At 34.3% G+C, this 16,028-nt stretch overlaps 1 protein-coding gene and 1 long non-coding RNA gene across 2 annotated transcripts; both read right to left on the bottom strand.

Annotated features, from left to right (window-relative positions):
- Positions 1-6,058: 6,058 nt before the first annotated feature.
- Positions 6,059-10,368, bottom strand: LOC145803258 (uncharacterized). Its single transcript, XR_014345377.1, has 5 exons — positions 9,853-10,368; positions 9,571-9,741; positions 7,678-9,107; positions 7,150-7,233; positions 6,059-6,336 (listed from the first exon to the last, which is right to left on the bottom strand). It is a non-coding gene; the product is annotated as an uncharacterized LOC145803258 (long non-coding RNA).
- A 2,389-nt stretch (positions 10,369-12,757) lies between these two features.
- LOC114313948 (disease resistance RPP13-like protein 4) lies at positions 12,758-14,725 on the bottom strand. Its single transcript, XM_082895407.1, has one exon. It carries the CDS (start codon positions 14,723-14,725, stop codon positions 12,758-12,760), a length of 1,968 nt encoding a protein of 655 aa, XP_082751533.1.
- Positions 14,726-16,028: the final 1,303 nt, after the last annotated feature.

Here is a 16,028-nt window from a genome sequence, read left to right as displayed (position 1 = left end):
CTGTGGTTGTGGTTGTGGTTGCTTAGGTGTGTCGTCTGTTTCGCCTTGTAAAATGCATCCTGTCCAGGATATTTTTAACTTTTGCAAAGTTTTTAAAGTTTGTAAATGACGGAGCTGCTCACTTGTTGGGGATTCTTTCATATTGGTATGTAGGCTCAATTTTTTCAACTTCGACAATTTTGCCAAATCGTCGATAGTACATGAGTTTTTATCCTTGGAATGTCCAATGATAAATCCCTTAAGAACTTGGAGTTCTGATAGTGAACCAAGGCCCTTGGGCATGTGATCTAAAAATAACACTCAGATATGTCCAAGTGTGTCAAATTCTTAAGTAAGCCAATCCAATCTGGAACAACCTCAAGATTGTGACAAGCTTTGAGATCTAAGATCTTGAGATTAGTCATCTGTGAAATATACTGAGGAAGCTCTGTAATCAAAGAAATTTTTCAAAGGCTAAGAAATCTCAACTTTTTCATATTCTTAAGCGCATTGAGAATTTTGGTGTCTGTAACTTCAATGTGATGCGTGACCGAGTCTTGCCACCTACCCAAGTAAACAGTTGTGAAATAGCTGCTTCAAACCTGTCATCAATAATAGCCTCACCAACATTGAGGAAGCATGTATAGAAGAAAAACATTAAACTATGATTAAACGTATCCAGAGTACACACTTGTTTACAGCAAAACAGGCGGAAAAAAGAATGAACGAAAGGGTGCATTCTGTAGTTATCCACGGCCAAGCCACGATTTTTGTAGATAGGCTCAATAAAGCTCTTTGTAGTAAAGTCATCCAAGAACTCATTGCCAAATTCCTCTGCCGTCTTCACCAACGCAATTTCTTTGTCCGTTGAGGTAGAGAATGTTGGGGATACAAGTCCCTCTCCAATCCACCAATAAATCATAAGCCTTTTCTTTATGGTAACCATTTCTGGGAACAGCGAGAAACATGCCAAACAAATTTTTTGTTTGACTGAGAGGGCATCGAAAGATACCTTGATTTGACGGAAGTTTGGCTCCTTGTACAAGCTGTGCGAATGGCCGGCGTTGTTTACATCGACTTGGTAGTTGTTGCTGCTACGGTTAATGGATCCATCAAACCATGGATTCCGACGTGGTTTGGAATTATCATCGTAATGGGTTTTCATAATCAGCTTTGATGGAATTTGGGATTTTAATTTCTTGACTTCCACTTTCAGTTCGCTAAGTTCTTCTCCTCCTCTTGTTTTGAGCTGCTCAAATTTCTGACTGGCCTGGTTGATTTGGATATTTATACGATCTACATACTTCTGAACCTTTACCATGGCCTCTTTCATGTAAATAAGATCTCGACCAATCATGTTAGCGAGCGCAGGATCCCCAACGTAGTTGTCATCGTTGTTTGTTGTTGGATTTGGTTGGGAGATACTGCTGTCCATGGCTTTCACTACCAAAAGGACGTGTTGAAGTCTTCGCCTAGATTTAAGAGAGAGAGAGAGAGAGTGAGTGAACACGTTTTTTCTTTGATGGTTAGGGTTTCAAAGAGAGATCGATCAAGAGAGAGAGAGGCAAATGAGAGAAAAGAAACGTTGTGACACCATAAGAGAGAGACGAAGTGTGTGTGTGTGAGAGAGAGAGAGAGAGAGAGAGAGAGGGAGAGACGCAAGTGAGACTGAGAAAAAGTGCAGGAGAGATAAAGAAGGAGCAAGGATCTCTCTTTGGCTTGATCCCCTTTTAGACCTAATTTGAATCATTTATATTTTAAGATTTTTTATATATATTACATTTATAAAAGAAAAATGTTTGGTAACTCAAAATTTTGTGACTTAAATGGTTCAAATCTGTTAAAACGACGTCGTTTTACACTCAAAACGACGTCGTTTTGAGTGATTTGAGCCATTTGAGCCACAAAATTTTAAGCTACCTAGCATTGTTGTTTATAAAAAAAATTAAATCGATCGGATATAAAAAATTATGTATTCGAATCATTGAACTAAAAATTTTATTAAATAATAAAATTATTTATTAAATTTTTTTTAATAAACAATTTTGTAGTTCTTCCTATATCTGATTAACTTAATTTTTAACAAGTATAATATACCTAACAAATATTAAAATGCGAATAGTTTGAATTATCGAAATTGAACCCAACAACTCACTAAATAAGAAGCCAAGCAGAGAATCCACAAAAAAAAGATCCTCACTCGAAGGGAGGGGTTGCCTACAGATGTTGGAAATCTACCAAGACAATAATTGATGAGACGCGGGGAAGAACTAGCCGGGACGAGGGTTGTTGAAACCGCGTCCCCTCGGTAGGTTGGTTTTTATAAATTTTACAAATATAAATATGAGACAACTTGATACATTTATCAAATTTATTATAGATTCTGTTTTAATTTATGGAGTTTGTTATGAGTTCTATTTAAATTATTTATTTTGTAAGTTATTTGTATATATTATTTAAAAAAATATTTAAGTCGATTTGATAATCGTAACATTTTTATTTTATTGTATTTGTTTTAAAAAAAATAAATGGTCTATTTATAAAAACATACTTGTTTATTTTTTTAAAAAACAAAAATGATAAAATAAAAATGTTATAATTATCGGTTTAACCTAATATTTTTGCATGAATAAATCATTGAAATAGAACTGTAATAGATTCCACGGAAAAGCTCAACTGTAGAGACCCATTTTGATTGGTCTTAAGATTTGAGCATTTTTTTCCGAACATCCGACGATGAAAATTAAAATATGTTATTTTATGAATTTCTCAACAAAACAAATCGGATTTAAGTTTTAATTCTAATCTTATACCTATTTTGATCAAATTATTTTAGACCTGTTAAAAATTTTTATCTGGCCAAAATCCAAAAAACAGAGCAATTTTAAAAAAATTGGCTCCTACACGACGTGGAATGGCCACATGTTTTGAAAAACCTCGTGGATGGCCGCATGGTTTTTGAATCTCGTGGGATGGCCATGTTGTCATGGAATTTTATTAAGTAATTCACCAACTAGAAAAGGGGCACTCCACTCGGTTTGGGAAAAAAAAATGGCTTATTAAAAGAAAAATAAGGAAGAGAAATCAGAGATAGACAAAAAAATAAAAATAAAAATAAATAAATAAATAAATTCTTTTCAAAATGAAAAAGTGGAAAAAGTTAAGGAAAAGAGACAAATTTGTTTAAAGGAAAAGAAAGAGGTGAGAGAAATTGTATTCAAAGAAAGGAGAAGAGAAAAAAAGGAGAATAATTAAAAAATTGAGATAGAGAATCTGTCAAGGGATTTTGTTTTGCAAACCTTTTAACCTCTTTCTTCCCGGCTATATTATCTTTTAATTTTATTAAAGTTTAAATTTGAATTTGAGATTTTATTAAAATATATTTTATAATCTTAAAGGTATTACAAAGAGAGTTTAGTAATCAGAAAATTTATTATTTACTCAAAAGGTGAATTTTTAATTTTTTCTCATCTAATTTTGTGTTGTTTATAGTCAAATTTTTTAAAACAAAAAATAAAAATAAAAATAAAAATAAAATAATATAATAATTTATAATATGTAAATAATTATTTGAGGGAGTTGTCTCTCACCCTCCTCCTCCGTTCTCATGTTATTGCTTTTCTTTTTGTTTTATTATTATTATTGTTTTGTTTTTATTATTATTTTAATAGTTATATTATTATATATATAAATTGTGAAGTGGGTTGCATCGGCACCCACATTTGTTTGATTTATTTATTATTTTATTATGTAATATATATATATATATCAAATAATGGTAGAGGAGTTAGCGGTGGAACTCGATTGGGCTCAGCTCGAGCAACTCGTACCTAGCCCGAGGTTTTTTTTAGGATTTGGACAACAATATTTTGTAATTTGGATGGCTCTAGACAAATTTTTGATAAATTTTGATGCAATTCTCCAACTATTAATTTTGAAAAATAATTATAAATGCTTTTATATTGAGTACTTGTCTGTAACTGACAAATGAACATTCGAATATAACATCCATCAAAGTTGACATGTAGATGCAAAGAAAGGGCTTTTAATGATCATATAAATAGCTATGGGAAAGACCCTTTTTGAAGAATGCTTCAATTTAGAAACCACAATTGACCTACAATGATAGAGCAAGGGATTTGGGATTTACATTGTTGAGTTTGTAACAAAATAAGAATTGGAATGTAACATACCATACCATCAATTTACTAATTTAACCATTCACCGAAAAGGTGTCTCATTCTATCTCAAATTGCCAAATCAACTATATGTGTCATAATGCTCCAGTTGCCAATTAAGATATTGATGCAATTTGTGTTGTTTATATCCATATGGCAAGCCACTACATATCAAAATTTGAGATCTTGAGACGTATTTAAATCTATTTTAATTGCCAAGCATATAGTAATCAAGACAAACAATTTGGCTTTGTACATGAACAAACTAAGATAATAAAACTTTGTTATCAACCAATACCTTTCTCTGCGGGTTCCCCTTTTTTGGCAAGTCCCTAATTACCCACTGTAAGTTAATGGGAGAACATAAAAGAAGTATGAAAATTCTGCAAAACATAAACCAATTATGTAACCAAAACACGCCCCAAAAAAACCTAAAACAAATACAGATATATGCATGCAAATTTCTTAAGATGAACTTCATAAGCAGAGCAAAATTCTTAAAGAGTAATAAGATTATGCAAAGAACTTGTGAGACAAATGAGAAATTGGAACTAATCCAATGGTGGAAAATATTTTTCAGACACCTTTTCAGATGTATAGCTAAAAGAGGACCATACAATCAATACAATTAGTTTCATAATTGTAAGATGCATGATTCATAGGTTATGCATGACTTTGATTTCTGTTTTTTGTTTTAAGAAATAGAAAAATAAAAAACTAACACGGAAAAAGTTTGACAAACTATTTACAATTTTAGCAATTATTCTATGAATTCTTAAAAGCAAAGCTTTGTTCGTACAAAAATGAAAATGATAGGTGTTCATTGTTTTTGTTTCTGAGATACAAATTTCTTCTTCTTGTTTTTTTTTTTTGAATATTAACACAAGTTGTTGCAGTTGCCCCTGGCCGTTCTACGTAACTGTTACTGCCACCTTAATTGAGTCAATTTTGGGTTGTCTCTTTTGGGTACCCTCTTCAAATGCGGTTATACAGCTGATGTAACTACCTTCACAACTCTGATTGAGACGTGACCCAATGCTCTACTATACCATCCAAATTGTTTAAGGTGGTGCCTGTAAAGAGGTTATGTGGAGGTTGATATACAGATATAGTTTGTTGTTGGTTTAGGCACTTAATGTTAATTATGCAACAAATTGGCATGTGTTTTCTGATTATGGGCATTAAATGGCTAATAATGTTTGTAATGTTTTAATCCTTAGTTTTATGTTTCTTCTTGTTCCTAATAAAAATAGAGAGAAAAAGAAGAAAAAAAGACAAGTCGTACCTTGCACATGGATACCTACAACTCATCAAACATTGATCAATATAAGCTATGTCTAATGGCAGGAAATTCGAGTTTAAAAACGCCGCTAAAAGTCTGAAAAATGCTGTAAAATATTATAGCAACGTTTAATATTTTCATCATTGATACGGCCGCCGCAAATAACTTTCCAACGTTTGAAAAACGTCGCTAAAAATATTAGACGGCATTTTTTAAAACGCCGCAAAATCTTTGACGCTCGTCCCACCTTCCGTCACAAACTAACGTGTGATGTCACGATGACGTCATTTAGTGGCGTTTTAAAAAAAAAACACCTTCTTTTTTTCCAGTGTTGCTGCTGCAAGAATATGAACGTCATTTAGTGGCGTTTTTGAAAAACGGCGTTTTTTGAAAAACGGCATTTTTTGTTTTTTTTTGTTTTTTTTCCCTGTGCTGCTACTGCTGCAAGAATATGAAATAAAATACCATTTTTTTTTTCTGTGCTAATGCTGCTGCAAGAATATGAAATAAAATACCAAAGTTGGCAATCTCTGTGACTATATAGTTGCTGTAAAATAAATGTTATTGTGCACTACAAGGTTCATACTACAACTTTGGAAATAGAGTATAAACCAAAAAATTTAACTAATTGCACATTTCATGAGATTTTTACTACACAAAATATATCACATTGATCTTCCAAAGTATATCACATAATAGAGATATTAAAAAGCCTTTCTTGAATGACAAACTACAACTGTAATTATCTACAAAACAGAGACAACTTATTGTACGAAACCGATATGAGTCCTTGTGGTGTTGCAGATAACTTGATACCAAAGACTGCTTCAAAAGAGACTTGCTTAAAGGAACTGATTGAAGCTCTCAACAAAGCCAAGGACAGTGCAAAGTTGAAAACTGAGAAAGAAGCAAAAAACAAAAAGTTATCATCAAAAGCAGCTAAAAAATACAATCATATATGGATGTAGATGATTGAAAGGCTAGGGAAGGAAAAATAAAAGAAACAATGATGGTAGATGGTAGGATTGTATGTTTTTCTTGTTCCTTACCTCTGAAAATAAGAAAGTATAAATGTTGTTTAACTAATGTAATGATGTAGCTCATAAGCTAACACGTTTATTAGGATGCATAATATCTACATGAGGGTTTTGAATAACTTTAAAAAATACAGGTAATGTCACCTAGTGACAGCTACTGCTACATAATGAACTTAATTTAAGGAAAGATCATTCACAATGGATTTGGGTAAACCTTTGATGGGAAAAAGAAAAGGAAAGAACAATGTGAATTAAATATAACCTCTCTTTTTTTCTTTTTCTTTTTTCTATTTCCCTTTCTTTTTGCAAATTTTTGCAAATCCTATCCAAATCCATGATCCAAAAACAACACAAGGTTTTTCCCTCTTTCCTCCTACACCATTCATTGGGTTATAGGTATTTCAACCAAAATATTTGTATCTTTTTATGAAATAACAGATTTAGACAAGCCTTCCAACAATAAAGCTCATGAGACCTCGCTGACATCTAAAATGACACAAGCAGAGGATTCTTGGTCCACCAAGGCAATTGAAGACATTGAGTACTAGAATTGGAGATCCATGATATATTATTTCCAAAACACTAAACACAATTTAAAAAAAATTAAAATTAAAAAGAAAAACATCAAATGTTATGACAACATGGCACTGCAATAATTGACTATTTACACTACCTGTTCAGAGCCTTCCCAAGATCTGCACAAAGAGATCGAATATATGTTCCCTTTGAGCATGTCACCCGGAAAATCAAATTTTGTCTGCGATAAATAAGACAAACTTAAAAAAACAACAAGATAATTGCTACATGATAGTATGTAGCATATCAACTTCATCAGTCAATGTCCTTTGTCAGTTCATATAGACACTTTTCCTAATATGCATAAACCATACACATAAATTATATCTTTGTTTCCCACTAATGAGGGAAAGGTTCTCAAAAGTTCCTGAATATTAATTTATTTTCATTTTCAAACTGTGTTTGATCTAATTCTCATAGGGTAATCACCAATGTGAAATTATTTGAGCACAATTAGCATGACATTTATTTGTTTTTATCACTGAAAGAAAGAATTGCAAGGATTCAAAATAAGATCCATCTCAGGCTAGCAGAACCACCATATAAAAAAACCCACAATTAGTACATGACAACATTAATGTGATAAATAGGTTATACAGAAGCAACAAGCCGAGCTTCAGACAACCTGTTATCTAAACTTCGCTTGATATCAAACTGGAAAATTAAAATCTGCCTCGGTGAAAGTTCAATGCTTTCTCCTCTTCTTGCTTTTTCATACATCTTCTCACCCCCAACCTATCACAAGGTGTAGAAACATATAAGCAATCATACAACCAGACAATGCCATTTCAATACCACATAATTGTCACACATAATTCTAAGGAACGTGAAGGAAAATATGAATTATATATCTTACAAGCAATAATTACAACCTAAAAATCTGTGAGAAATGTCCTATTACATTTATGTGCAATTTCTATTTTATGTGCCATACCATAGACCCTATGAATAAATAAAAAAAATGTTTTGATTATCAACCCTAGTTAATGCCACATGAATGTGTTTCATACATTTTCTTCTCAAATTTTAGGCAAAAAGAACACAGCTGAATTCAGGTTTGCATTCATGTTTGTATCTTACACCCTTTGACAAGCAAAGGGTCTGTGTGTGTGCTTTTTTACCATTTTTTGTTCTTACTGTTTGCCTGGTCTTTTTCATTTTTTGGTTATGTATCAATACTTCATCTCCTTCATGCTACAATAATTAGGTCTATATATCCAAGTAAACATGAAGCAAAGCAACATAAAAAAAATTCTGTTCTTCTCTATTTAACACTCCTACTTGAAATGCATTTTGACTTTAGTGCATATCTAGTTTCAAAATGGTAGTGTGCATGCTCCCACCCTTGTGATGTTGCATCCAAAAGGTTCACAAATTGTTCATGTAACATAAAGTCAAACTTAAGTAACTAACCTATATGTAACTATACTTAACTGAACTGTGCTATAGGCAACCATCTACATCCACATACTGTCAAAGTTCAATTATATTCTTTTGGTTTTAATACAATATAATATGCAATTGATGCCAAAATTTAGTCTCAAATGAAGTAACTTAGCTAAATGTAACCTCACTACAACCATATGCACTATGCATGATCATCTACATCAAAATACTATACAAGCAATGCCAAAATTGAGCCAATATGAAATCAACACAAAAGCCGAAGAAGAAAGTTATATCTCAAAAATACCTTATTACACCATAAGCAGGGACAAAAAAGGTTGAATGAAAAAATCAAAAGGATAAGGATGAAAATAACTCTTATACTAGTACTTCAGTCCCATATTCATCCAGCAAATTAAAAACCTTTATTACCAAAAGTCAATAGATCAATCCACTTACTTTCATTGTATGACAAAACTCATTTGGAACTGATATGCCATTTTTTTGCAACGACTCTCTTCCTGTTTAAGCAAGCTTGTAACAAAAGGAAGGACTTGCTTTGATGGTAGAAAACATTGGAGGAACTTGCCATATCTCCCCACAAAAGGATGCAGCAGTTTTCTTTATGTCCTCATTTTTGATGAGTTCCCATGGCTCACGTTGGATGACCTGAATTAGAGGGTGGTGTAAGATTAGAGACATTGAAATGGAATGACAAATTTTTCAGGACAACAATTCTATATAGGCAACAAAAATGTAAGCCTCATCCCAATAGACTGTCAATCAGCTTACAATGATCCAAAAATACATAAGATAGAGTGGGCCTTTTATTTTATTTTTTTGTGTCTTTTGTGTGTGTGTGTTTTTTTTTTTTTTTTTTTTTTGGGTCATTTCATTGTTTCTGCATATAAACTAAAAAAGTCTATGGAGATCAACCCAATTAAAACCATATTTGAGGTTTCCAAAGAACTGTTGTCCTTTTATCTAATTTTTTAAATAATACTCCACCTCCCTAGAACATGAATAATTATAAATGGATTCCCCATCATTAGATTCTTTTTGAGAGCATGCAGTTGCTAGGTTTCTATTCTGTGTCAGGTTGAAGGAAAAGTGCATTGAGTCATTATCTCACCTCAATTCTAAATTTCTGAATATGACACCGTTTCTTGAATTCCAAAGGGTCCACACTATAGCAAAGAAGATGGTCTCCCAAATTGCAGTTACGTTAAAAAATTTCATGGTTTTCCCCTTTCAAAATTAAACAATCCTCCGATTCCCTCGAGATAGAGCTCATACTCAGACTCTGCAGAAGATTATTCAACACCTCATGTTCCCACTGAAAGAGATTTATCCTAAAATCTAGTTTCCAACCACTACAATTTGACAATGAGAAAGTAGAGAATCAAAAATATACCTGAGATAAGAGCAAGAGAGATCAGCTAGAACAGACCGATTTTGGATTTTGGATATGTGATTTGATGAAGAACAGATCGATTTTGATGAAGAACAGATACACAAACACTAGCAGTCTCAACAAGTTAAAAACCAAAATAAATTTTAAAAAAACACACAAACACAAACACAAACACTCTAAATAACAAAATCAAAGATGATAATAATATTTTCTAGTTTTTGTGTGTGTGTGGAAATGAAGCTAGTGCATATAAATGTGTGTATATATAGGTAAGTAGATAACATAGATAGATTCAAATAGAGAAGTAGGTGAAGGTGAATTGAGATGAATTAGACGAAGAGCGAGATAAGTGAACCATTGATGAGGACATGAGATCGGCAGTGCTTGCAGTAATAAACGAAGAGATCGGAGTCTGGACCATCTGGTGCGGCGTTCTCACTCGATTAGCCTCGAGATCGATGAAGAACAGAGATCGTTGCGATTGATGAAGAACAGATAGAGCAAATTGCTGCGGTTGAGTTCATCGAGCGAGCGAGCGAGCGAGCGAGTGTTTGTGTTTAAGCTTCAACTCGTGGGTTGTGGAAGGAATCCGGATCCTCGGCGGCGGCCGGTCTCAGCAGCTCCCCAAAACGATGTCGTTTTGGGGGTTTTCTGATTTTTTTTTTTTTTCCTTTCTTCTTCCTTCTTCACAGAACCAGAGGGGAGGGGAGGGGAGGGGAAGAAGAGAGAGAGGAAGGGGAGGGGAGGGGATCCGGATCCGCTGAAGACTCGCCGTCGCAGGTCGTCCGATCGTCGCCTCGCCTCGCCTCGCCTCCGCCGTCGCAGGTCATCCAGCCGTCCGATCGTCTCCTCGCCTCTGCCTCCGGCCCGCCTCCGCCTTCTCCTCCTCCTCCTCCCCCGGTGATTATGGCCCCCTCCAGTCCGGTCCACCGGCGACTCCCCTCCCCTCCCCCTCTCTCTCTTCTTCCCTTCCCCTCCCCTCTGGTTCGTTCGAACGAGGAAGAAGAAAGAAAAAAAAAAAAAATCAAAAAAACCCCCAAAACAACGTCGTTTTGGGAGGTTGCTGGGACGGCCGCCGAGAAGGGCGGCTGAGAATCCGGACTCTTGTGGAAGAGGCAGAGAAAGTGAGAGACAGAGAAAATGAAAGACGGAGTCTAAGACGGTGTTAATAAATCGACCCAATACGACGTCGTTAACGGAAATCAAAGACAATGTTTTGAAAACGCTGTGTTTAATGAATCTATAATGGCGTTTTCATAAACGCCACAAAACAAACGTTGCTATATGCCGTTTTTTTAGTAGTTAACCTTTTTAGTCTCTTAAGTATGTGATTTGTGTCATTTTTATTAACAATGTTTAAATTGTAAAAAATGTTCTAATTTGATTACCTAACTCTGTTAATCGATGGTGTTAAAGCTAGGGTAAATGTGGCAATTCAATCGGAACAAAAAGTACATTTGTAATATATACTAGAGGTGAGTGCAAACACTATATACATTTGTAATTTATTTAAATTTTTGGATAGCTTGAAAATTGAGAAAAATTGATCAATAGTTTTGTACCGTTTAATGAAGAAAAAAATGGAGTCATTTTAACAGTTGTTACATGTGATAGCTAGTGGATGGAAAGGGATGACAATTATTGGGTGAGAATGATATTCTTGAAAAAGTAGAGAACTTGACAGTGGCTAACACCAATTTAAATATAATAGAATAAATATACTAGAAAAGTGAGCATTGAAATCAGCAATTATAGAATCCTGTTTGTGGTTAAAATGAAAGGTAGTTCGGAAATAAAAAAGGGTTATTTACTTGGAGATTCTTAAATTATTGAGAAATACTATTTCAACTTTTTGAATTATAAAAACATATAAATGGATCTTTTAAATTATTGGCGTGTTTTATTTTGACCATATCTGTTACTGCATTGACATTTTTGAGATGAAAATACTGTTTAACACTATATAACACACTCAACAACACTTCTTTTTAATTTTAGTCATTTTTTTTGTTTTATTATTATTTTTAAATATTTTTTTCTATAAAATATATTTATAAAGAAAATTGAAAAAAATAATAATAAAACAATAATAATGAATTAATGCTTATATTTAAAAAAAATAAAAATTAATAATAATGAAATTGTAAATATATAGAATGTTGAAGGGTATTTTCGTCTAAAAATATTTAAAAGTTTGGTTTAACTCACGATGCAATAACAGAAAGGGTTAAAGTGAAACATGTCAAAAATTTAGGAGATCCATTTGTACAATTTTATAGTTTAATCAAAGTGATATTTCTCAATAGTTTAAAATGTCTATGTAAATAATCCAATAAAAAAAGTTATGACAAAAGTTTTCAAGATTAATATAGGTATGAGTTCCTAATTTTGTGCCCCTAATTTCACCTCCAATAACGTGGCCTACTCTCTTATAAAGCGATCCAACACTCCTCTCCCTCTTATTTTTAGCCTCTTTAATTTTACAGCATTAGACATAAAATTGGAGGAACAAAATTAAGGGGATAAATCATTATATGATATACTCCTATGCCTTACCTTTTTCCCTTTTCCAAAACAAAGTAAAAAATTTATTTCTTTTCTCATATAATTCACTGCAAGTTTCCAAGTGTACTGATTAGAGAAATGCTAAATTTTTGAAGTTGAACTCATGCAGTATAACCCCCCATCAGGTAGCATACAAGAAACACTATATATATATTTTTAATACCAAATAAAACTTTCTTGAAAATTCGTAAAGAAGCCTTGATGAATGACCTTGAAGCCATGGCATACATTTGATTCAACAAATGAATTAGTAGCTAGTCTTTCATGAGTGAAGGAAATTGCTACTACCTCTAAAGACAACAATTTGTCATATAGTGAAATGGTAGAACTTACCACAAATTCACAATGCCATTTCTTGATTTTGTGTGTTTGCTCTGTTCATCCAAACACCATTCTCATCACACGGGAAAGAAATGAGAGCGGGACATTCTACTTTCTCGAAGTAGATCAAATTGGGAAATAATCTCCTAAGGTCCATCCAAGGCATCTGGAAGTCACTCAAGTACTTCAATTGCAACATCTCAATTGTGGTAGTTGCTATTTGGTCTAGATGACACAATAGTCCTCCTCTAATGTGAAGTTTCTTCAAGTTCTTCAGATTGCCAGACAACAACCAATTGGGTGTAACCATTTCAGGGAAACACTCAAGCTCTAGTTTTTGCAATGAGGAAGGAAGTTCCATCTGGATAGGAAGTTCCAAATCATGCTGCTCGGTGAACGATCCTGTCAGTGCTCTTGTTAGATTGGCACGTGGTTGTGGTTGTGGTTGTGGTTGTTGTTGTGCTTGCTTAGATGTGTCGTCTCTTTTGCCTTGTAAAATGCATCCTAGCCAGGATATTTTTAACTTCTGCAAAGTTTTTAATCTTTGTAAATGACGGAGCTGCTTACTTGTTGGGAATTCTTTCATATTGGTGTGTAGGCTCAATTTTCTCAACTTTGACAATTTTGTCAAATCATCGATAGTACATGAGTGCTTGTCATCGGAATCTCCAATTATAAATCCCTTAAGTACTTGGAGTTCTAATAGCGAACCAAGTCCCTTAGGCATGTGATCTAAAAAGTAACACTTAGATATGTCCAAGTGTGTCAAACTCTTAAGTAAACCAATCCAATCTGGAACCACCTCAAGATTGTGACAGGATCTAAGATCTAGGATCTTGAGAGTAGTCATTTCTGAAATGAATTGGGGAAGCTCTGTAATTAAAGAAATTCCTCGAAGGCTAAGAAACTGCAACTGTTTCATATTCTTCAATGCATTGAGAATTTTGATGTCTGCGACTTCAATGTGATGCGTGACTGAGTTCTGCCACCTTCCCAAGTAAACAATTTTGAAATGGGTGAACTCCGAAAACCGTTCAAACCTGTCATTAATAATAGCCTCACCAACATTGAGGAAGCATGGATGCTCATACCGAGCATATTCAGTAACAAATCGAGTATCCGAATCCATAGTCCACACTGGTCTAAAGTAAAACTTCTTTAAAGTCGAATGAATGAAAGGGCGCATCCTGTAGCTATCCACAACCAAGCCAGAATTTTTGTAGATAGGCTCGATGAAGCCCTTTGCAGTAAGCTCATCCAACAACTCGTTGCCACAATCCTCTGCTGTATTCGTCACCGCAATTTCTTCTTCTGTCTTTCGGTCGATTGAGATTGTGGGTACAAGTCCCTCTCCAATCCACCAGTAAATCATAAGCCTTTTCTTTATAGTAACCATTGCTGGGAACATCAAGAAAAATTCCAAACAATATTGTAGTTTCACGGGGAGGCGATGGAAAGATACATCGACATGTTGAAATGCAGAGGTGTGATCAAACTTTGGGTCCTTGTACAAGCTGTACAAATCACCGGCCTTGTTTTCATCGACTTGGTAGTTGCTGGTGCTACTGTTAATGGATCCATCAAACCATGGATTCCGACGTGGTTTGGAATAATCATCGTATTGGACTTTAATAAGCTTTAAGGGAATCTGGGATTTCAACTTCTTTACGGCCTTTTTCAATTCGCCAAGTTCTTGTGTATCACTCCCTCCTTCTCTTGTTTTGAGCTCCTCAAATTTCTCACAGGCCTGGTTGATTTGCACATTCATATGATCTACATACTTCTGAACCTCTACCATGGCCTCTTTCATGAAAGTAAGATCTCGACCAATCATGTTAGTGAGTGCAGAATCTCCAACTTGGTAGTCGTCATTGTTTGCGGTGGTGGCGGTGGCGGTGGCGGTGGCGGTGGCGATGGTGGTAGTAGTACTAGTAGCTTTGTGGTGGTGGTTGTCAAGTGGATTTGGTAGGGAGATACTGCAGCCCATGGCTTTCACTTCCAAAAGGTCGTGTTGAAGTCTTGGCTAGAGATCTGATCCAAGAAACAAAAACAGTCTTGGCTAGAGAGAGAGAGAGTGAACACGTTTTTTTCTTTGATGGTCAGGGTTTCAAAGAGAGAGATGAATGAGAGAGAGGCAAATGAGAGAGAAGAAACGTTGTGACACCACAAGAGAGAGACTTGTGTGAGGGAGAGAGAGAGAGAGAGAGACGCCAAGTGAGACTGAGAAAAGGTGCAGAAGAGAATGAAGGGGGTGGCCTACAGATGTTGGAAATCTACCAAGACAATAATTGAGGAGACACGGGGAAGAAATATGGTCCACTGGCCGGGACAAGGGTCGTTGAAACCGAGTTCTCTTGATAAGTTTTTATATCATGTTTAAATAATAATTTGAGATAACTTGATGGGTTTCGTTTTAATTTCTGGAATTTATTATGAATTTTATTTTAATGATTTAAATTATTCATTTTGTAAGTTTTTCATATATATTATTTATAAAAAATATTTAAGTCAATCTGATAATCGTAATATTTTTATTTTATCGTGTTTGTTTTAAAAAAATAAATAGTTCATTTAAAAAAAAAACGCATTTATTTAATTTTTTAAAACTAAAAGTGATAAAATAAAAATATTACGATTATCGATTTAATTTAATTTTTTTACATGAATAATATATATTAAAAATCTTACAAAATAAACAATTAGGATCATTGAAATAGAACGGTAATGGATTACACGGAGAAGCCCAACCCTCCCTTTAACAATGTGGAGGAAGTTCCACTAGTCTTTCGTGAGAGAAGGAAATTACTACTATATAACTCCCAAGATATCAATTTGTCACATAGTGAAATTGTAAAATTGTAAATTTAAGATGTCATTTCTTGATTTTGCGTGTTTGTTTTATCTATCCAAATACCATTCTCATCACATGGGAAGTAAGTGAGACCGAGGCATTCTACTTTCTCCAAGTAAATCTAATTGGGAAATGATATCCTGAGTTCCATCCAACTCATCTCTAAGTCACTCGAGTATTTCAATTGCAACATCTCAACTGTGGTAGCAACTATTGTGCCTAGATAACACAATAGCCCTCCACTACTGTAGATTTTTTTGTTCAAATTCTTCAGATTTCTAGACTACAAGTAATTGGGTGTAACTATCTCGGGAAAACACTTAAGTTCTAGTTTCTGCAATGAGGAAGGTAGTTCCAATTGGAGAGGAAGTTCAAAATCATTCTACTCGGTGAATGATCTTGTCAATACTTCTGTCAGCCTGGCGCATAGTTGTGGTTG

This window comes from Camellia sinensis, chromosome 11 (genome assembly GCF_055761805.1).
Source record: "Camellia sinensis isolate YWXY chromosome 11, ASM5576180v1, whole genome shotgun sequence".
In the NCBI taxonomy this organism is placed as follows: domain Eukaryota; kingdom Viridiplantae; phylum Streptophyta; class Magnoliopsida; order Ericales; family Theaceae; genus Camellia; species Camellia sinensis.
This window is presented reverse-complemented; position numbering and strand designations above follow the sequence as displayed.

Coding starts and splice junctions, on each gene's coding strand:
- LOC114313948 (XM_082895407.1), bottom strand. CDS start 14,725: ATGGGCTGCAGTATCTCCCTACCAAATCCACTTGACAACCACCACCAC.